This window comes from Aquarana catesbeiana, linkage group LG12 (genome assembly GCF_042186555.1).
Source record: "Aquarana catesbeiana isolate 2022-GZ linkage group LG12, ASM4218655v1, whole genome shotgun sequence".
Lineage (NCBI taxonomy): Eukaryota > Metazoa > Chordata > Amphibia > Anura > Ranidae > Aquarana > Aquarana catesbeiana.
Window position 1 is genome coordinate 195,052,858 of NC_133335.1, and position 23,998 is coordinate 195,076,855.

Consider the following 23,998-nt stretch of genomic DNA (forward strand, 5'->3'; position numbering starts at 1 on the left):
CTGATTATTACCCAGCTCCATTTTATCAATCTCTTGCCTTCAGCTTCATGGGCCCTAAGCAGCGGCCCAAAAATTCATCCACACCAGGCCGCTCAGCCCCTGTACCGGCTACACAGCCTGACTCTTCTCTCATAGGGAGGCTGCAGGAACTGCTGACCGAATTAGCCATGGAGCACGAGGCTTCGCCGAGTGCGGCTCTCCCTGCTCCACCCTCCCAGGACAGCACCGCATTGATCCTGGCCGCCATTGAACAAAGCAAAACCTCCATGCTGGTGAGAATAGACCGATTAGCTGAAGAATGTAATCTCATTAGAAACGACCTGGATAAGATTAGGGGCAGGCTGACTGAATCGGAAACCAGAATTTCTGCCACTGAAGATCTTACAGCTACCCACTCCAATACCATAGCGGAATTGCAACGCACAGTACAATCGCTTGTCGCCAAAGCCGATGACGCAGAAAACAGGGCGAGACGCAACAATGTTCGAGTCCTGGGTCTCCCTGAGGGGGAGGAAGGTGACAGACCGGCGGAGTTCGCGGAAGAGTTCTTCAAAAGTCTGCTAGGCCTCGCAGATATCTCCCCGACCTATGTCGTCGAGCGTGCCCATCGTGTACCCACGGGACGCACTATCCCTGGTGCGAGTCCCCGACCCTTCTTGGTTCGCTTCCTCAACTTCAGGGACCGAGACAGGATCCTTTCCGCAGCTCGCAAACATCCTTCGCTCCAGTATGGCAATTCTGCAGTCCTATTATTTCCGGATTTTTCAGCTGACCTGCAGCGCAAGAGGAAGTCCTTTAATGACGTCCGTAGACGCCTACGCGAAAAGGACATTAAATACAGTATGTTGTACCCCAGTCGTCTCCGGGTCCCCCATAATGGTTCGGTCAGGTTCTTCGACTCTCCGGCTGATGCAGATGACTGGCTAAACAACCTGGGGTGAGCACCAGATATTATCCCTTACTACAAGTGGCTCCCCGATAGTTTCATAATAATTCTATCTCCCTTCCGGATCCGGGCTCGTGGGGATTTTGTCCAGTTATCAGTCTGTTGTATAGCCCCCTTGGGTCTTATCACCTAAAGTTGTTACTAATTGACTCCTGAACTCCCATGCAGGACTTACCCGTTATGCTGCGTGGGAGACCAACCTAACCCCAGGAGCTGGCATGTTTAATCTACACCTGATTATGATTTTTCTCTTGCAAGAGCCATTGATCACCGGAGATTCCTCTAGTTCAGGACTAGACATGCAGTACTTCTACATTCTTCTACCCCCGGAGCTACCTTGTTGGACACACCTCACTACAGTATCTACCCCCCCCCCCAGTTTTTCTTTACGCCAATTGAAGAGGCATCAGCGGCACTGAATCGCCGCACTTTGGAACTTTTCACAGAAGTCTGAAGTTCTAGGAGTTTTGAGTTCAGGTTTTAGGGTATTAAACTGGCCATAGTTCTATTTTTCTTTTTTTTTCTCTGTTAGGGGTACTTCATGGTCAGTAGGGAGTTTACAGGTTACTGTTTCACACGTAGGTATCATTATGCTGCATTATAAATTGTTATTGCCTTTATGGAGTTAAAACTGATAACATGGAATGTACGAGGTCTTAATAATAAGGTTAAAAGGGCATTAATGTTCAAATACCTGAATAATCACAAACCCCATATCTTGTTCCTGCAGGAGACCCATCTCCTGGGGAATAAGATCCTAGCACTACGTAGACCCTGGGTACGGCAAGCATTTCATGCAACGTACTCCAGTTACGCCAGAGGAGTGGCCATCTTATTAAACAAATCCCTTGCATATAAGGTCCTACATCTTCAAACTGATCAGGAAGGCCGATTCATAATCCTCTTACTGGAGATCAGAGCAGTGGTCTATGCTTTAGTAAATGTATACATTCCCCCTCCTTTCAACCAACAGGTCCTCTACAAAATATATGAACATTTAGCTACATTACAGTTCTCCAGACTTTACATAGCTGGAGACTTTAATTCTATTCTGGACCCATCTCTGGACTCGTCCAATCCAAATAGGGTGTTTTCACCGGACCTACTTCAATGGGCACAAGCACTTAATTACACTGAGATCTGGAGATGGAAGCACCAAACCACTAGGGTTTACTCCTTTCACTCCACCACTCATAAATCAGGCTCCAGGATCGACCTGGTCTTTGGCAACACCTGTGCCCTGGCGGCGGTGAGGGGGGTCTCGTACTTACCTGCGGGCCTCTCTGATCATGCGCCCTTAGAGGTCACCTTGGGGTTGTCTGACACCAGGAGTCGAGACTGTTGGCGTTTAGCACCAAAATGGTTACAGGACACGAGGGTGGAGGAGGAAGTCTCTCCTAAACTACAACAATATTGGGAGATCAATGAGAACTCAACCTCAGCACAGGTAGTCTGGGACGCCTTTAAGGCCAACACCAGGGGTGAATATATTTCAGCTATCAAGACGGTTCGTTCTGAGATGTCCTGTCAGGTCCAGGCCCTTGAGGAGGGAGAGGCTAAGGCAGCGGAGGCTTTTTCTGGTTCCCCGACTCGGGATCACTTCAGCCAGCTAGCTGAGGCAGGAAGAGCATTGTCTCTACATCTTGCATCGGCCACGCATCTGGATTTAAAATCTCTGGCGGGGAAGATCTTTGAGTCCGGAGACAAGAACAGCAAACTTCTAGAAAATTTAGTTGCGGACTCTAAAATGCAGACAGTGGTGTCAGAAATACGTGGTTCGGATGGTCAGGTGCTTTCTACTCCTGAGCAAATTTTGGATGAATTCAGATCCTTTTATGAAAAATTATATGAAGCAGTCCCTGGCTGGCCTGAGGACCGGCGTAGGGAGTTTTTACATTCCCTGCACCTACCCACTCTTTCACAGGAGGATCTTGAATTTTTAGATAAGGATTTTACCACTGAGGAGATAGAGGCAGTGATTTGTTCGTTCCCCAGTGGAAAAACACCGGGACCAGATGGCCTGCCGGGTGAATGGTACAGAATGTATGCCTCTTTAGTTGCACCAAAACTGTTGAAGGTCTTCTCTGAAAGTAAAAGGCAGATGTCCTTGCCCCCTTCTATGTACCAGGCACACATAGTCCTCATTCCTAAGCCCGGCAAAGACATATCCCTCTGTCCTTCCTATAGGCCAATCTCCTTGCTAAACTATGACCTCAAGATCTTGACAAAAATACTAGCGACCAGACTGCGGACGATTCTACCATCCCTAATTAATATAGACCAGACTGGTTTCATGCCAGGGAAATCAACAGATATAAATCTACGTAGAGTGTTTACACATCTTCAGCTGCCTCCCACTGAGTCCTCCACGAGGGTATTGGTTGCGCTAGATATTGAAAAGGCATTTGATTCGGAGGCATGGCCTTATATGTCTTCGGTTCTTGAGGTTATGGGTTTTGGAGAAGAATTCCGTAGGTGGATTGATATTTTGTATAAGGACCCAACAGCGCAGATAAAACTTAATGGTGCTCTGTCGGCACCTTTTTCGGTGGAAAGAGGTACGAGACAAGGTTGTCCGCTGTCACCGGCTTTGTTTGCCTTGGTGATGGAACCACTTGCTTCGGCCTTAAGACAGGCAGAGGGGGTTAGGGGCATACAGGTGGGATCCATACATGAGAAAGTGGCTTTATACGCAGATGATCTCATTCTTTTTTTGAATGACCCTGCTCAATCCCTCCATGAGACGCTGACCATTCTTTCAAATTTCAATAGTTGCTCGGGACTCAAAGTGAACTGGGAAAAATCCCAAATCTTACCGATAGATATAGCCGCAAAGGACATAGCAGATCCCAACCTTCCCTTATTATGGACAGACAAAATTAAATATCTAGGCATCCACATTTCCACATCTACCTCTGATTATTATACCCTTAACTTTGAACCACTGATACAAATGATGAGGACAAGACTGAAGGCTTGGGCACATCTCCCCCTCTCTCTAGTTGGGAGGATTAATTTATTCAAGATGAAACTACTGCCCGCTTTTCTCTATGTTCTTAGACACGCCCCTATCTGGATTCCAAAAAAAGTTTTTTGCCTGATAAATACCATTCTATCATCTTTTCTCTGGGGAGCCGGTCAGCCGAGATTTAGGCTGGCGGTGCTACAGAGACCTTGGGGGGAGGGAGGCCTGGCTTGCCCTGACCTCCATTCTTATTTTGTGGCGGCTCTATTATCACATGCCCACAACTGGCTAGTCTCTGATGAGTCCAATGCAGCAGTGGTTCTAGAAGCAGCACATCTGGGGTCATACGAGGCGCTACGGAACTTACTTTACCGGGGTCCTAGGGCTCCCTTCCCTCTTACAACGGCAATGAAGGCGGTTATACGAGCGTGGTTGGTGGCCAATTCCATGCGCCCCATACCTTCTGGACACATATCCCCGCACAGCCCTCTTTGGTTTAACCCGCAATTGTCAGAATTTGGGTCCATTCCTGACCCTAGTATATGGGCATGCAAGGGCATCAAATATATAAATCAGATCTGTTTGGATGGCCGAATGCAGACTTTTGACGGGTTGAAACAACAATATGATTTACCCAACTCTCACCTGTTTAGATTCCTGCAGCTTAGACACGCCTTCAACACCCAGTTTGAGCATGCCCAAGTGGCTTTTTACACCTCAAATCTGGAAACTCTGCTCAGGGACGAAACTCTAACTAAGCCCTTATCCACCATATATAAAGCGTTACTCCCTAACGTACACACGGGATTAGAAAACCTTAAGGCAAAGTGGGTGATTGATTTCCCTACACTAGACACAGAAGATTGGGAGGAACTGTGGGAGTGCCCCTTCTCACAGCTAGTATCAGCTAGAGACAAGTTAGTGCAGTTTAAAATAGTACATAGGATATATTACACACCCGTGCGTCTACACAAAATATATCCATCTATTCCTCCCTCCTGCTGGAGATGCAACTCATCCTCAGCGGATTTCATACATATATTTTGGAGCTGTCCTCAGATCGAAATTTTTTGGGTTGAGGTAACCAATTTTATTTTGACTGTCACCACTGTTCCTGTACCACTGTCTGTAGAGGTATGTCTGCTGGGACTTGTGGAACCCCTGGCCCCAAGCCGGACTATTAGAACCCTGCTAGGATTACTACTTTATTATGCCCGTAAGTCGATAGTACTCAGATGGAAGGCCTCATCCGCACCCTCATTACAATTTTGGAAGAGGTTAGTGAATGCGGCTCTACCATTATACAAGGCTACCTACCTGTCACGTGGATGTGCCAAAAAATTCCACAAAATATGGGATATTTGGACGGATTCCCTGTCCACTAATGCAGACTCGATGGACGATTAGTAACGTTCTACTAAGTACCGTGAATGACCCAAGAGGCATCTCCAATCTCATAACACCCCTGAGATGCTCGGTCAATAGTCAGGGGGAGGGGGGGGGATGCAATTATGTATCTATAATGTATACTTAATTTCACAAGAACCTAAAGTGAGCTTTGTAAGATATATGTGGAATTGAAGAATTGCTTTGAATTTTCTACACAGGTGGTCGAGCGTACAATGGTTTAGGTAGTTTATGTCTTTTTTTTTTTTCTTCTTTCTTCTTTTTTCTTTTTTTCTCATCTTACATCTAGTTTTGTAGTTATAGTGAACGAGCCTGGGTATGCCCAATAGGCTCTGTATTGTTTTGTTCTCACTTAAAATTATAATAAAGATAACTTTTAAAAAAAAAAAAAACACTTATAAACGCGGCTAAACGCGGTACCGGCATTTAGCCGCGTTTGGCATCTGAAACTTGGAAAACTTTTGCGTCTGAACCCATTTTTTTGCTTCTGGAAAAACGAGGTTAAATACAACTGCCTAAAAATGCCAAAAAACGAGACTGTGTACATGGACACATAGGATAACATTGAATGAGTTCAGGGGCAGTTGAAAAAAGTGTCCAGCTGCCTCTGAATGCACGTTTAACAGCATCTCGTGTGCATGAGGCCTTACGATCCACCATGGATTTACAGCCAGGCGGGTTCTGGATTATATAGACAATACAGAAAATGTATTGTTTATTTCTATGGGATCACTGGGTACCGCACAGAGAACAACCCTGTCTAATCCGGGCCTCATAATCTGCCGTTAAAGATCACTAGGAATGTGGTAGAAAATCGGCCCCGTCTAATGATCTCCTGACCATCTGCTTCTATGTAGAAGTCCGTCTTTTAGCCTTTGTATTTACTAACAGGCGGCATAATTGCAGCATTGGGTTAATGATTGTGAGCGGTGTGATAAATATACTGAAGGACGGAATGTTTTCACCCAGCAGGTGATGGCTAATAACAGGTGTCCCCGTCACGTGATGTTTATTCCCTGGTCACATTGCTGTACTCTTCCATTTCCTGTGATTCATCGGTTGTGGAATCTAAAACGGTTAGGTTAGTTTAGATTGAATAACATGTATACATTTCCAGTACCGGGAACCCAGTGAGAAAGCCATCTGGCATGCAGTCCTGGACCTTTTAGGGCTACTTCTCTCTCAGGGTCAGCGCTTGTAAATGGGTCAAGTGGAACTCCAGGCAGTGCAAAAACTCGGGAGGTTTTAAGTCCGTCCATCTAAAACGAATATATATGCAAGTGTGACAAGTCATCGCTGACTAATATTTTAGTTCTAGGGTGGTGCATATCTAGACTCAACAACAAAAATGTAATATACTATAGCAGTGTAGCTTACCAGTCCTTTAAATGTGCTGTATAGCTTTTATATTTTGAATTTTCCTGGTAATCCTGCCAGTAACAAGCTTCCTGTCCTAGGGTGACAACACTCAGCCACTGTACTGCATCTATGGGAGAGCGGCCAGAGTTGGGAGTACAGAATGCCTCGCCTTTTCTCCATAGAAGGGGGGAGATGTTCCCTAGTTGCAATATATTGTCAAAAGTATTGGCAAACCTGCCTTTCCATGAACTTTAATGGCAACCTAGTCTTCGTCCGTAGGGCTCAATATTGAGTTGGCCCACCCTTTGCAGCTATAACAGCTTCAACTCTTCTGGGAAGGCTCTCCACAAGGTTTAGGAGTGTATCTATGGGAAAGTTTGACCATTCTTCCAGAAGCACATTTGTGAGGTCAGGCACTGATGTTGGACGAGAAGGCCTGGCTTGAAGTCATCCCAAAAGGTGTTCTATCGGGTTGAGGTCAGGACTCGCTCATCCATGTGTTTTTTTTTTTTTTGGACCTTGTTTTGTGCACTGGTCCAAATCATGGTGTAGGGGGGATTATGGTGTGGGGTTGTTTTTCAGGGTTGGGCTAGGCACCTTAGTTACAGTGAAGTGAACTCTTAAAGCTGTTCCGCCAGTGGGAAAAATATTACAAATACTGTAGCTGCTGAATTTTAATATAAGGACACTTGCCTGTCCAGGCAGTCCACCATGTCAGCAGCCCAGCCGATCTTTGGGAATCTTCGACTCCCAGGTGCTCCCGCTGCTAATTCTGGTAATGGAACCAGGCAGTGAAGACTTTTGGCTTCACTCCTGGTTCCCTACTGCGCATGCTGATTGGTCCCTGCTGTCTTCTGGGACCCGTGTCTCCCAGAAGACAGCAGGGGGGAAAGTAGGATTTGCCGGACATTGCGTAGATCGCCGCACATTGTTTTCCCCGGAAGTGGGAGCAGATACCTGGATTTGACAGGTATCTGCTCCCCTCCCCCCTGAAAGGTGCCAAATGTTACACTGAGGGAGGGAGGACTCCAAACAATGGAAGTTCCATTTCTGGTGGAACTCCGCTTTAAGACGTCAGCATAGCAAGACATTTTGGACAATTTCATGCTTCCAACTTTGTGGGAACAGTTTGGAGATGGCCCCTTCCTGTTCAGGTATGGACATCCCATACAAGAAAATTTTTGGAGTTTGTCCCTTCGGAAATTTTCGTATTAAAGGCCGGAATCGGCGGTGGAAAGTTGTGTACACACTTTTAGAAAATCGTACGATTGTTCCTCGGATGAGACTGTTCGCCTGATTTCCTTAGTTTGTACGAGCCTTAAGACTGGGATGCCAATAAAGTTCATGTGCGTGTAAAGGCAGGCGTTCCAATACTTTTGGCAATATAACTGGATAGGCTGATAATATGGCTTGAAATTTGCAAGCGCACGTTTTTTTTTGCAGGGTCAACAGGATTTAAGTACCGTAGCTGCTGACTTTTAATCGGACACTTACCTGTCCATGAATCCCACGATGTTGGCACGTCAGCCGATTATTTTTTTTTTTTTCAGTCGGCCACGGCGAGGTCTCCTGGAAAGGTGCCAAAAGTTGCAGTGGGGGGTGGGGGGGGGGGTAAACAAGTGGAGCTTCCCACTTTGGGTGAAGCTCCGTTTTAAACAGATATAGCAAAATATTTTAAATACTATCTCTTCCATAAAATGTAGAAAATATGGCAAGTTCTTGGGATTTACTTACCCTTTAAACCAGTTAATGGTTTCTTGTATCTCTCAGAGTCAGTGATGACAACTATTATGGCCTTTAGGAGGGGCTCCCACTCCCCCTGTTGGTTTTGTTTTTTTATTATATTTTAGATAATGTAACATTAGGAGCCTAAAGAAAACAAAGGAACACTCAGAATGCCCTGGTAGCCAGCAGCAAGGTCAGGAATTATGGTAGAAATCCCTATTTGAGGTATCCAAGACCTAAAAGAAGTCAAGGGCTGACTCAGTCCATCAGGCTTCCTCTACAACTAAAATATCACGGTATAATTATATTTTAGGGAATAAAACAGGAGCAGGAACTGGGAAAAACAAACACTCAAAATCCCCTGGTAGACAGCTGCATGGTTGGAAATTATGATCGATAACCCATTTTAGGTGTCCAAGACCTAAAGGGAGCAAAGGGCTGACCCAGTCCATCAGGCTTCATCTATAACTAAAATATCAGGTTATATTTATATCTTAGCGAATGTAACTGCAGGAGCTGGAACAAACAAAGGAACACTCACAATTCCCTGGCAGACAGCTGCATGATTAGGAATTATGGTGGATCTCCCTTTTGAGGTATCCAAAACCTACGAGAAGCCAAGGACTGACTCAGTCATTCAGGCTTCATCTATAGCTAAAGTATCACATTATATTTATGAGTTAGAGGATGTAACTACAGGATCTAGAACAAAGGAATGGTCAAAATTCCCCAGTAGACAGCTGCACAGTTTTTAATTTTGGTAGATCTCCCTGTTGGGGTAGACCTACAAGAAGCCTGACTCAGACCATCAGGCTTCACCTGCAACTAAAATGAAGCCAGCCATAGATGGAGCGATGAAAATTGCTTAATTCCCCCATCAACACAGCCAGTGTTGATGGCCCTCGGAGCCATTGTGTTCTCTTGACACTGTAATAGCCGCTAGCAATAATTGCATGTAAAATCTGACAGACTGGTTGTACCCAAGTTGATCAAATGATCAACTTGAGTACATTTAGCCTGTCCATACATGGTTCAACTCTCGGCCGGTCCCTGCTGGCCCCCTTTTCGAACCATCTATGGCCGACATAACAAATTTAGTTTGGCACTCCAGATATTGACTTTAACCTGCTCTTTTCATGTGTCAGCCTTGTCGGAGTTCTCCGACACCTTAATGAAGCCTGTTGAAAAGGGTAAGCCATTATCCATTGTTGGTGACCTTTTGGGATACATTATCTTCTGAATCCCAATAATGCAAAAAAGGGACTGTGGTAGGACAGTTGTGCACAGGTATACAGAAGCTCTGATAAAAGGAATGGTAGCAGCTGTCTTGCAGGGCATTGTGGCTTTACTGGGGAGGGGGGTTTCTATTTTTTTTTTTGGCCTGTAGCTTGACATCTGTTAAGCTTAAAGCGGGGTTCCACTCAAATTTTGAACATTATCTCAATGCATTCTCTTCCTTGCCTAGATGCTGACATGCTGTGTAAAAAAATTTAAATCGCCGTAATTACATTTTTTTTTTTTTTTTCTTCTAATCTTCTTAGCACTTCCTGGTTTTCCTCCCATGGGAGTAGGCGTGTTTCTAGCCTCTCCCAGACCTCCCACAGTCCCCTGGGAGCTAGTCTCAGGCTTCCCAGCATGCATTGTGCAACAGCGTCATCACAACATCTCGGTGAATGCTGGGAGCACAGCATTCACCGCATCCAGGAAATACATGCTTGTGGGCTTCAAATGCCCACAATGAAGATGGAAACCGCCTTCAGTGAATTTTATAAGTTATTCTTTACAACAAAATCGGACACAGGTGGACTTATTACACAGAACATGTGAGTAGATAATCATGAGAAGAAAAGTTTTGTGAATGAACTCCAAAAAAAAAAAAAAAAAACGATAGATAGGTGGACCCCCGCTTTAACTCCATGTGGTAACCCTGGTGGGCCCTCTTGTAGGTTGAGCTTCTGGTGTAGTAGCACTGGCTGCAGAGAAAATACCTCTATCCTTGGTAAGCCTTTTGTTAGTGGAAAAGACAACAGGGAAGTTGGAGAAAAATGAGCACTTCCAGAATGATTTTCTTGGTAAAACCGGGACACTGAGATCTGGTCATAGGTTACTTATTTACAGACTGTTCAAGTACATTGCTTGCTGTACATATTTATCAGCACTAGGGAATCTGTTATGAGGCTCACTATGTGAATCAGGAATCTTTGTCACTTCAGAGGTGTGTAGTTGGAGGGTCTGGACTTCTAACAGGGTCCAGAATATTTATCATTCCCATGACTTGATGATATCCGGCGTTTATTTTTCCAGACAGAATGACCAGCGTGTACAGATGACCTTCAACCAAAGCTTTTGTTTTAGGTTTAAATAGATTGGGAATGGGTTAAGTCAGCCTTTCTCAGCCAGGGTTTCCATGGAACTCTGGGGTTCCTCTCAAGAGGTTGTTAGGGGGTCCTTGAGCAACTTCTCAGAGATAAGTAACCACTTGCACCAATGATCTTTTTTCTATCTGGGGGGAGGAGATTCTTTCCAACTTTCCAATGACCACAAATGTAAGAAGCATTCTTTCCATCCAATAATGTACATTGAGCTATAGCTATAGTAATTGCCAGGGGTTCCCTGAGACCGGAAAGTTATTCCAAGGGTTTCTCCATGTTAAAACATTTGAGAAAGGTTGGGCTAAATGCTTGTACAGATTATTCATGTGTCCCTCAAAGCGGATCTTCACTTTCTCACCCCTCCTCCTTTTTTTTTTTTTTTTTTTTTGTAACCCCTGCTTACCTCGTGGCGGGTTCTCCACAGTTCACATACTCGTCCATCCAGCGGATCCAATGTTGTCCTGCCGAGATCCTCTTCTCAGGATCAACCGCTCGGGTACGGCACCTCCATGTTTGTGTGTGAGGTCATCGAGCAGCCCACCGGCTCTTTCGGGTTCAGCCGGTAGGCCTCCCAATGATGTGCCGCTGGGCCCACCTCTTCTGTAAATGAAAGACTAAGGCCTCCTGGGATATGTGACATACGTATCCCAGGAGGCACAGCGGTCACAGTACACGTCATTCACTTAGGCGGAGCCAAAACCTTTTTCAGTAAAAAAATATTGTATTAATATTCTATTCCTAAATATAAGATCTTTGGGGAGCGGAGAAGGGGTTGACTGGAGGGACTTCATTTGAGGGTGAAGATCCACTTTGACATGTTACGTAGCAGTAAAAACAAGAGAAATTCTAACCTTTCTCTCTATCCAAAACCAAAAAAAAATATTTTTGTATTCTGATTTAAAGGTAGAAGTATTCCAGACTTGGCCATCTTCTTCCATTTTAGATGCTCCAGGTGTTGATTGATAGAAATGCAGCTCAGACATCAATACTCCACTCTTCTTCTGCACTGTCCCTTTCAGTAACATAGTTTTATTACTAGATGTCCTCAGTCTTAAAGCGGGGGTCCACCTATCTATCTTTTTTTTTTTTTTTTTTTTTTTTTTTTTGGAGTTCATTCACAAACTTTTCTTCTCATGATTATCTACTCACATGTTCTGTGTAATAAGTCCGCCTTTGTCCGATTTCGTTGTAAAGAATAACTTATAAAATTCACTGAAGGCGGTTTCCATCTTCATTGTGGGCATTTGAAGCCCATAAGCATGTATTTCCTGGATGCGGTGAATGCTGTGCTCCCAGCATTCACCGAGATGTTGTGATGACACTGTTGCACAATGCATGCTGGGAAGCCTGAGACTAGCTCCCAGGGGACTGTGGGAGGTCTGGGAGAGGCTAGAAACACGCCTACTCCCATGGGAGGAAAACCAGGAAGTGCTAAGAAGATTAGAAAAAAAAAAGGTAATTACGGCGATTTAAATTTTTTTACACCGCATGTCAGCATCTAGGCAAGGAAGAGAATGCATAGAGATAATGTTCAAAATTTGGGTGGAACACCGCTTTAAGGTTTAATGAGCTTCTGTAACTGCAGGGTGTCATAGGCCTGCCCCTGGGGGCATCACTTTGACAGCCTACACTTGCAGTGTTACGATGCAGAGAGCTGTGCAGTTGTCATCACATCAGCACTGCTGTCTGCATCAGTGAGGACTGTCTACCCATATGGGAGGATCCAAAGAGAAAGAGGGCAGTAAAAGAGCAACGGAAGTTCTAAAGGTTCCTCACTCTGTCTAAAACTGAAATACCTTAACGTGTAGCCTTGGGCCGCCAACAGCATCATTTCAGAAAAGCTCAAGCTTTTATCACTAAAAAGCAATCCAGGAGCTTTAGTCAGAGATGATGTCATCAGTCTGCTGCTGCAATTTGTATGGCTGAAATTGCATCGCATTCGCAGCAAAATGGTGCAGGACCATTTTTTGGTCCGCACTGGAATCGGATTGCATGGGTGTTCAGACCCATGTGACATGATTCCATAGTTCGCACTGTGTTCTGCAAACCGATTTAGGGGTGTCATTAACTTTCTGTTGACACCCGCAGCAGTTCGCATAGGTCAGTGTGAACAGCGTACGAGTCAGATACAAAGTGGGAACCCTCACAGGAATTGCGCTGGATCCTGCATGACACCAGTGTGAACTGAGACTTGCACAGAATCCCTGTGTTCAGTGTGCGGTTCTGCATGCACGCTTACATGGATTTGTAATGCATTTGGGGCATGTTTGCAGTATTTTTGTTGTGTTTATGGTGCCTTTTTTTTTTTTTACTTTTTTAAATTTATTTTACAGAGTTGCATTTACTTGCATTCGTAGTTTGTGTGTTCCATGCATGCTGTATGCTTTATTTATCTATTTATTTTTTTTGGAAACTCACATAAAAGGGGTAAACAAGGCTATAAGGGCCGGTTCACACAGGAACAGACCGCTGCCAGGGTGCTTTAGCAGCTGTACGTCCCCTTCTTTGGTAGGGGCTAAGTGGTGCACAATTATGTTTTCTATTTTATACAAACTTTATTTGAAGTATAAAAAAGTACACTTAATTTATGTTGCAGTGCAGCAACATGCTGCGCTTCTGTACATGCCATGCGATTCTGTACGGTGCGCTGCGATAAAATTCAGCTTGTCTGAATTTTAGTGCAGCTCTGTGCTGTTGCAGTGTGAATGGAACACACAGAAAACAATTCGTCCTTGTGGCGACAAGCGTTTTACAATACAATAAAATGCCTGTTGCCGCCCGCACTATGCATTCCCATATGTTTACATGTGATTTCACCCTTTAATGCATTCAATTTTCTTATGTGTTCGTACTGCATTTTTAAAACGCACTCAACAGCCTAAGGTGTAGGGACTCGTTTACACTGTAATCCCCATGTTCAATGTGCAGTTCTACATGCATTTTTATTTTGTTTGCAGTGCGTCTTTGTCACGTTTGCAGTGCGTATTTTAGACATTTATTCATTTTGAGTTGCATTTCTGGTGCATTTATGTGCGTTCCCAAATGTTTGCATGTGAAGAAATGCAGCATGTTGTACTTCTCCTTTTATTTATTTGCATATGCGTTCGTACTGCGTTTTTAAAAGTGCAGTTGACTTTATCTGGTGTAAACAAGCCCTTAAAGCAGTTGATTTCCAGGCAGGTGTGACCCCATATGTCCCCATTTAAGTCTGAGGAGTGTGTTTTGGTTAAAAGACATGTGAGGTAATTTTGAAATGCTGAGACGCTGGCAGTTCTATTTGTGACCCCGCAGTCGGTGTGGCAGTGACACGGCGTTCAGGGTTTTTCTTAGAACCTTGCAGTGTTTACACCCGAATTATACACAGAGAACATGGCTGCCCTCCAGGGCATGTCCTTCCTCCAGCAGAACATGACGCCCTCCTCCCTTCCTCCCCTCACAGGCTAATTTCATCTCTGGCTCTCCTCACTTGTTTGTTCAACACAAGAGCCATTCTATCCATAGCCGCAACACTTATATTCAGATTTATATAGATCACAGAAGGGTTCAATTCTCGGCCTTGTTTTAATTGCTGTCTGTGGCCTTGTTGGGAAGATTCCTTCTCACATCCTCTCCCTGTGACAGTCACCAAGACAGGAAGTAAGGGGCAATTCCCAGCAGGGACAACAATAAATGGCTTGCAAAGGTTCTGGCCTTGTCCTGCTGTAAATTGAAGAGACCTGTGGAGCCACAGGAAGTTATTAGTATCTTAACCCCTTTCCTACTGGGCCAATTTTTATAATTTTAGCTAGAAGATGAATTTAACTCTTTCACTACCAGAGCGTTTTTGTATCTTTTTATATACACCTACCCATGTCAGTCCCTAAATTGTGTGCGCCCGTGAAACGGCGGCAAACTTTGGTACCCTAAATTGTTTAGACCCTACAGGTCTTCAGGAGCTGTATGGGGGAACAGGCAGGATTTTTAATGCAAAAGAGACCTGCTGCGTTTAAAGTTACCGTACTTAACTTCCTGTCCGCCCCTGTACAGTGAGCTGCGCTATGGGTGGTTTAAGTTTATCCATTTTGGTTCACTAAGGCCGGCCACACATGGTTTGAATCTTGGCCGGTGTTCTGCTGAAAACTCCAACTCACCAAAATCTCCAACCATGTTACTTTCAATGACTCTCCAGCAGTAATAATTGGAAATTTCGATGAGTTGTCTGTTTTCACACAACATCAGCAGCGTATACACTATGGTAAACCATGTAATAAGTAGACATTGTTAGTCCACCTGCTAGCAACCAACATGACCACCTCTAAGGTGGCAACAACTTTTTTTTTTCCTCCTTACCTGGTGTTCTGTTTAAAACAGCCAACTCCTCGTGTACCATAGTGTATGCGCTGCTGAAGAGTCACTGGAAGTGACGTGATTGGAGATTTGCCGGTTCACCAGAAACCGGTTGAGATTCGAACTGGTAATGGGCAGGCTGAATGTGCCAAGTTGATCGATCAACTTGGGTGCAACCAGCCTGATGGATTCTCTTGCGATTATCACGGCTATAAAAGCGATAAATCACTGTCTTCTCCCAGCGGGGACGACTGTCTCGGCAAGTGGGATTCTCCGGTCAGCACTGACTGTGTTGATGGGGGGAATCGTGCAAATTTCTTACCTGCAATTCACACCATGTATGGCCGATCTTAAGACTCTTAGGCCACTTTCACACTGAGGCGCTTGTAAACTGCCAGTAAAACACTGAGCAGTTTTGAAGATCTTTTCAGGTGCTTTTGAAGCGCTTTCCATTCATTTCAATGGAGAGGGGCGTTTTTTCACCACCCTGCCAGCGCACTGTGTGAAAGCTTTTATTGATTTTAATGAAAATAGGTTTTCGTGAGCTTTTCAGGTGCTTTTTTTTTTTTTTTTTTTTTTTTTTTTTTGTAAATTTTAATGATCAAAGTGCAGCCCATTGTTTTCAATAGTCCTGTACACACAGACTTGTCAATTCCATTACCCAGTGCTGCATTAGATCCATAAAAAAATACTAAAATCTGCGTTGCTGGTAAGAATTGTACAGGTGTAAACACCAATGCATGCAAACACATATGTAAATCTCACCTTCCCTATATTGTTTAGCATTGTTGGAGTTGGAAAAATCGTTTTTTGGGCAGGAACTTTCTGCTAGGAAGTTGTGGGGTTCATATATATCAGTATTGTGTACAAGGATTCCTGGTGCCTGTTCACATCACAAACTTCCTCCAGATCATTCCGGATTCATCTCTGGAACTGAAACACACTGGAAAGCACTGGTGTGAAGTATGCCATTGGAACCCATATAACCTATTTTTTCATGGGTTTTTGGTGCAGAAAAAAAAAAATGCACTGCATGTGGTGTTAACGGGTCCTGAGGCCTTAGACTTTGAAGCCAACATTCCACGCAACCTTGGCACAACTTGTATACGACTTCTGTAACAGAAGTCAATGCAAGTTGTGCCAAAGTCGCACCAAAAGTAGTGCAGGAACCTTTTTCTAAGTCTGAGAGACTCAAGTCACTCTTATGCCCCGTACACATGGTCGGATTTTCCGATGGAAAATGTCCGATCGGAGCGTGTTGTCGGAAATTCCGACCGTGTGTGGGCTCCATCGGACATTTTCCATCGGATTTTCCGACACACAAGGTTGGAGAGCAGGAGATAAAATTTTCCGACAACAAAATCTGTTGTCGGAAATTCCGATCGTGTGTACACAAATCCGACGGACAAAGTGCCACGCATGCTCAGAATAAATAAAGAGATGAAAGCTATTGGCCACTGCCCCGTTTATAGTCCCGACGTACATGTTTTACGTCACCGCGTTTAAAACGATCGGATTTTCCAACAACTTTGTGTGACCGTGTGTATGCCAGACAAATTTGAGCCAACATCCGTCGGAAAAAATCCTAGGATTTTGTTGACGGAATGTCCGAACAAAGTCCGACCGTGTGTACGGGGCATTAGAATGGTTCCATTGCACTTAATGGGGTGTGACTTGTCATGTGACTTGTGCTCTCAAAGTCGGAGAGCATGTCGCACCAGTGTGAACCGGGCCTGAAATGTAGAGGAAATATAAAGTACAGTAAGGAGGAGGCAGGGGGTGCTTCTGGGAAGGGGGTGGTATGTAGTCTGCATTCAGACTTTAAAATAGCTAGTATTAATACCTAAAGTGACCCTGCCATAAGAAAATTATGAGGGTGCCCTTACTGGCCCCCTTCTTCCTTTTTTTTTGTTTTGTTTTTTTTGTTACCCAGAACAGACATGTCGTGGATGAGCATCAGAATTCTTTATTTCTATACTAGTTTCAGGTCTGAGGCCCAGAAAGTACCGAAGCCAAAGCATCGGTATGGCAGCCAGGGGACTAGCATTTTCAAAGCATCAGTCAGCGATGGGAGCCCCTTTTTTACTTTTCTCATGACAGTCACTTTAAGGTTGGTTTCAGATCTATGCATTGCGGTAACATCCTTGCAAAATATGCATAAGACATGGCGTGGTGCATTTTTTAAATGTTCATCCATTGTACATGCTGCTGATTCAAAATGACCTGGTTGCCCTAAAGTGGTTGTAAACCCTTACATATACCCAGTGAAGTGACTGGCCTCTGGTGATACAGGGATGAAACAAATCCTCCTACATAAGTTGTACCTGTTTATCTAAAGCCGTCTTTCCTCTACATTCATTCAAAGTGCAGAATTTACACGGGATCTCTCAGCTCTGAAGAGCAGAGAGCGTAAACAAACAGAAGTTACATCGATTAGGAGAGCTGATTGGAGGAAACGGACACACCCCCTTCACACAGGAACAGAGCTGAGGCTGTCCATCTCAATGATATGGGATTGTATGATCTATTATAAGTATTAGTTAAACTAGATGGCCGTGTTTGTTTTTTTGTTTTTCCCCAACCTGACTATGTAATCACTGACTATGTAATCACCGACTGGTGATTACATAGTCAGCCACCATATTTTTATATAATATTTAATATTATTATATTAAGTATATCTAAATTCAAGAACAAAAATGTTTGCTACACAGTATACTGTTTGAGGAGTTTAATCTTCTAATCTAATAATTTGCATTTTTAACATGTGTGCAAAAATGGTTCTGGTAAGGAAGTTGTGTAAAGTGGTGGCTGCATTCGTTTTTTTTAATTATGTTTTCAGGCTAGATACATTTTCCTGCAAGTACTGCCAAATTTCTGATAATCATGCTAGAAATTCTGGGGTCCTTGTATTTTTATACCTGTACACTGAACTGATATCTCAACAAAGTTATCTGCTTGTCCCAGTTTACTTCTGTGAACTACAAAACGCCTGCCCTGTATGTGATGGAAATGAGCAGGGGGGGGGGGGGGCGTGTTCTGCAGTCCTAAAACATTTCCTGCCTTAGGGTGACAACGCTGCCCCTCCAGTATGATGAGTGAGCGTTGTCACCCTAGGATAGAAATGATGTTGTTGGCAGGATCCCCAGAGAAAATAATGCCTGAAAAAGGAAAACCTATGCAGCCACGACATTTAAAGTAATATTAAAGGCTCTGTTTTTTTTTTTTTTTTTGTTTTTTTTTTTTGGTATATAAAACATGTTATACTTACCTTCCCTGTGCAGAGGCTTTGCACAGAGCAGCCTGGATCCTCCTCTTCTCGGGGGGGGGGGGGGGGGGGGGGCTGCCAGCGCTCATGTCTCCTCCCTCTTGACCAGTGCCCCCAATAGCAAGCCACTTAGTCTAAACTTTGTCCCAATTCACACAGAACGAATGTTCTTGCAGTTTCACAGGACAAATAGTTTTTTTTAATTATAAATACACCCCTAAGTGCAAGGGCTCATTTACACTTGTTGCAAGGACTGCTGCTCCTCTGAAAAGCAATCCTTGCTCAGATCACTTTTTTAGAGCCATTTAACAGGTGGTTATATTTTGGATTTGGGGTGGTAAAAATGTGAAAGAACCATGTGGTTTTACCCCCCCCCCCCCATCACAAATGTAAACAAGCCCCAAGAGTCAGCCCATGCTTGAAGATAATTCTAGTATCCACTAATACTACCTGTAGCCTCTCAGCTTTGAGAACATCTGGCCGCGTTCTAACCTGGAAGACGCATTGCCTATTCAGGTCAGTAAGGGGCTCCAAACCTCGCCCTCTAGTGGTAAAAGTTATGTTGTACTTCAAAGTTCCAGTTAGTGCAGCTAGTGCAGATTTTTTCCTTTTTGTTCCTATTGTGTGTCATTCCTGCTCCACTATTTGTACAGTTGCCAATGTTTGTCTATCTTCTTTTAGCTGAAAGATGCGCAGAAGTTCTCCAGATCCGCGAGCAACATCCCAATAAAATCCCTGTAAGTAAACAAAACCTATTAAAGAGAACCTGCCGCTGTTTAAATCCAAAAAGCAAGCCTGCAAAGAAAGGGGTTAATATCTACCTCTTCTACCACCCATGCCACCAATAACTGGTGATTTCAGGAGCTCAGCCTGGCTATTAAGTCTTCTGCTTGCTGGCATACCCAGAAATGTGTTCGGTGCTGAAGAGGTTAACAAAAGTAAGGAAAAAATAGCTGCTCAACCCTACGGACTTCATGGAGTTGGAAGGACCCGTGCTCTGGCTGGACAACAGTCCATGCAACAACGTAAAGCCGGCAACCAGGCATCAGCCAAGGATACGAATCTTTTATTGACTACATGGCAAGTTACAGCACAGAGGGCTAATGTGTTTCGGCTACAGAGCCTTACTCCTAGCTTTAACCACTTGACCTCTGAAGATTTACCCCCCTTCATGACCAGGCCACTTTTTGCAATACAGCACTGCATTCCTTTAACTGACAATTGCGCGGTTGTGGGACGCTGTACCCAAAATAGTTTTTTGTTTTTTTTTCCCCCACAAATAGAGCTTTCCTTTGGTGGTATTTGATCACCTCCTGATTTTTGTTTTTTTTTTGTTTTTGTTTTTTTAATTTATATAAATATATTTTGCGCTATAAACAAAGACCGACCATTTTGAAAAAAATATTTTTTACTTTCTGATCTAAAACATTCCCAGTAAAAAAAAAAAACAAAAAAAAAAACAAATTTCTTCATTATGTATTCTGCTACATATTATTGGTTAAAAAAATCCCAATAAGCGTATATAGATTGGTTTGCGCAAAAGTTATAGCGTTTACAAACTACGGGACATATTTATGGAATTTTTTAATTTTTTTAGTAATGACGGCCAATGATCAGCCACTTTTTAGCTGGACTGTAATTTTGCGGCAGACAATTTGGACACTTTGTGGGAACCAGTGACCATAATACAGTGATCAGTGCTTAAAAATATGCACTGTAACTGTCTAATGACGCTGGATGGGAAGGGGTTAACATCCGAGGCGATCAAAGGGTTAATTGTGTGCCTAGCCAGTGTTTGTGTACTGTGGAGGAGGTGCTTTTACTAGGAGAAGGCATGGATCCATGTTCCTGTTTGTCAGAGACGCAGGATCAACGCCTTCCCTACTGACAGAACGGCGATCTGCCTTGCTTACATAGGCAGATCATCGTTCTGTGCATAATAATCGGCGGGTGCCAGCAGATATCGAGTCTGAGGTACCCATAGATCGGCTCCTGTTTTGTATAATCGCAGCGGGAGCGGGTTGCCAGCATACCACATACTGGGTATGTGATCCTGCGCAGCAGAGCCGCCTTGCCACCCTATATGTAAGCCATACGGTCGGAAATTGGTTAAGTAAGGCCCTGTAGCCGTCTGTGCTGTAACTCACCATGTAATCAATAAAAGATTTGTAACCACGGATGATGCCTTGTTGCTGAAGAGCTTAGCCAATGTACCTCCTGAAGGTTGCATGGGCAGCTGAAAGGGGTAAAGCTAGCCACACATTGTTCATGTTTTGGTTTTCTTTTGCTGGTTTATTTTTTTTTGCAGCCAATAGACTGAATGCAAAAATACTAATAGATTCCTCCATTCACATAAATAAGGAATTATTATTTATGTGAACCCTACAGTGTCCCAATCCTATTGGGACACTGTATTCTGTCAGCAGGACCGGTCGACAAACAAATGTTTTCCAACATGTCACCTTGACAGAAGTCCATCATACGGCCGACTTCCATTGAAGAGAGATGGCCATACACTGATTAGACCTTGGCTGGTACCTAGCTTAACTCTTTTCTTTGCAGGCGTGGTTTTGGATTTAAAAATAGCAACAGGGTCTCTTTTTAGGACCTTTTTTTTTTTTTTTTGTCTTCTGTTTTTCATGGGGGAGATTTCCCTTCCTGACCCATTAACACAATAGGAAGTGTGAATTACTCCAAATAGAGGCAGAGTCTATCCTAATGGGGAAAAGTGTTCTAATTGGAAGATTTCCATTCTATTCTTGTTCTGGTAAAAAAATAAAACCAAAAATGAATTTTCCATAACCTTTGGTCCCAATGACGGAGGTCACCAGAACCAATAGAGATGGTGAACATTAGGGAATAAATAAACAATGGCCGAATATTAATACGGCTGTAATAAACACCACACTATATTCAGCCAAAAATGTAAAAAAAAAAAAAAAATGTAATCATTTTTATTTTTAAAAGGTTGGCTTCCAAAAAAATGACAAATGACGACAATTACATAGGCCGTTTGTAAGACATGACTCCTTTTTGTTTATATCTGCTGTCAGTCTCCTCTGTTTACTTAGGAGCTGTAAGCCATTTTTGTATCATTTTTCAGCCACAAATTGCTTAAAAAAAAAAAAAAAATTGTAGACCTTTTTTCTGTGTTTACTTAGGAACTAGAAGATTTTTTTTTTTTTTTTTTTTTGTAGCATTTTTCAGCCAAAAATTTGAAATAAAAAAAAAAAAAAAAAAAAATTTTGTGGACTCCTTTTTGGTTTTATATGCTGTCAGTCTTCTCTTTCATTCTTTACTTAGGACCTGGAAGACAGCATGTGTGATCAGCATTTAGTCAGGCAATGGACAGGGCAGCAACTGTTATGCCCCGTACACACGGTCGGACATTGATCGGACATTCCGACAACAAAATCCATGGATTTTTTCTGACGGATGTTGGCTCAAACTTGTCTTGCATACACACGGTCACACAAAGTTGTCGGAAAATCTGATCGTTCTGAACGCGGTGACGTAAAACACGTGCGTCGGGACTATAAACGGGGCAGTAGCCAATAGCTTTCACCTCTTTATTTATTCTGAGCATCCGTGGCACTTTGTGCGTCGGATTTGTGTACACACGATCGGAATTTCCGACAACGGATTTTGTTGTCGGAAAATTTTATAGCCTGCTCTCAAACTTTGTGTCGGAAATTCCTATGGAAAATGTGTGATGGAGCCTACACACGGTCAGAATTTCCGACAACAAGGTCCTATCACACATTTTCCATCGGAAAATCCTATCGTGTGTACAGGGCATTAGACTACAGGGGGACCCACACCTCTGACCCTAATGCTGACCACACATGCTACAAACAATTACATTTCCACCAAATCCACAAAAATTAACTAGTTCTATTTACCTTTTTTGAATCCATTTTACCTGATCACATTGAAGGCAAACTATTCAGCCTAGTTGGATTGTATTTTTATTTTTTATTAACTGAGGTGGTTACAAAAATCCCTTAGGCTCCTTTCACACTGGGGCGGTGGGGGCGTCGGCGGTACAACAGCGCTATTTTTAGCGCTGCTGTACCGTCGTTCTTGCAGCTGTATTCGGCCGCTAGCAGTGCGGTTTTAACCCCCGCTGGTGGCCGAAAAAGGGTTAAAAATCACTCGTACAGCGCGGCTATAGCCGCGGTATAGCCGCGCTGTCCCATTGATTTCAGTGGGCAGGAGCGGTGAATACACCGCTCCTTCACTGCTCCAAAGAAGCGGTTTGCAGGACTTTTTTCACCGTCCTGCCAGCGCACTGCTTCAGTGTGAAAGCCCTCGGGCTTTCACACTGAACAAACAGCGGAGGCTGTTTAGGGGCAGTTTGCAGGCGGTATTTTTAGCGCAATACCGCCTGCAAACCACCTCAGTGTGAAAGGGGCCTAACAGTGTAGAAACCCCCCTCTAGTAGGACACTGACAGAAAAAAAAATACCCAATATTTTTGGCCTTGTATGCACATTGCTGTGACATTGCAGGCAATAGACTCAAATGTTGTGTCCTGAGGTTTAGAGATCAGAAGCGCCTCGGGCTGCCTCTCTGAGCTGCACACAGTATATTTTCATAGCCACTTCCAGGAAATTTGGTTTGTTTTCTGAACGGGAAATGTTGTACCAGAATGATGTCACCCAACACACGTCCAGCCACTGATATGGTGACACAGCCTGCTCCTCTCTGTTCTAGGTCATCATCGAGCGATATAAAGGGGAAAAACAGCTTCCTGTTTTGGACAAAACCAAATTCTTGGTCCCGGATCATGTAAATATGAGCGAGCTGGTGAAAATCATCAGGTAAGCATGAAAAATATTCTTTACAATGACAGTCTAATGTCGCCTCTGAGATGCATTATATACAATGTTTATCACTGCATAAATAATGAGGACAGAAAGCAAGATGGATGCCTAGCATAACCTTTCAAGTCCTGTGCGTCTTTTGGTCTGTTTCGGGTCCGAATTCATCCAAAAATTTGGACTGAAATGGCGAACGAGGACTCACCGGATTTCTGCTGGGAGCCGCATGCGAAGATAGTGTGAACCCAGCCTAAGGGGTAGAAAAGTAAGATGAACGGACTTATAAAAGACAGAGCAGCAGATATTTTGTTGAAGGTCAACTCGCCAACAGATTATCCCACTTTAACCACTTCAGCTCTGGAAGATTTAAACCCCCCCCCTCCCCTCCCAACCAGGTCATTTTTTACAATACGGCACTGCATTACTTTAACTGGCAATTGCGCAGTTGTGCGATGCTGTACCCAAATAAAATGTATGTCCTTTTTTTTTTTTTTTTTTTTTTTTTTTTTTTTTTTTGTGGTATTTGATCATGTTGCATTTTGTTTTTTTTGCGCTATGAACAAACAAACAAAAAAAATCACACCTAAAACTGTATGGAAATTAATAATAATAAAAAATATTATATCTATCATACCTTATTTTTTTGCTAAAAATATATGTATGTATTGTAAGGTATTACAGTGTGTTGGTGAAAACAAGGGGTTAAAAAGAGAAAAAAGAAAACCTTACCCAAAACCTAGTTTTTTATTTTTTCAAAATTTATGTATTTTTTGTTTTTTTCTTGGTTTGGCAGCCCCTGAAAAGTGTA

The 23,998-nt window shown here is 43.4% G+C and overlaps 1 protein-coding gene across 1 annotated transcript in view; it reads left to right on the plus strand.

Annotated features, from left to right (window-relative positions):
* Window positions 1–23,998, plus strand: part of MAP1LC3A (microtubule associated protein 1 light chain 3 alpha) — a 44,916-nt gene that overhangs the window by 10,244 nt on the left and 10,674 nt on the right. The window contains exons 2-3 of the mRNA XM_073606370.1: window positions 19,050–19,105; window positions 23,084–23,190. Of these exons, the coding sequence (XP_073462471.1) occupies window positions 19,050–19,105; window positions 23,084–23,190 (163 nt within the window). The remainder of the gene's footprint in view (window positions 1–19,049; window positions 19,106–23,083; window positions 23,191–23,998) is intronic.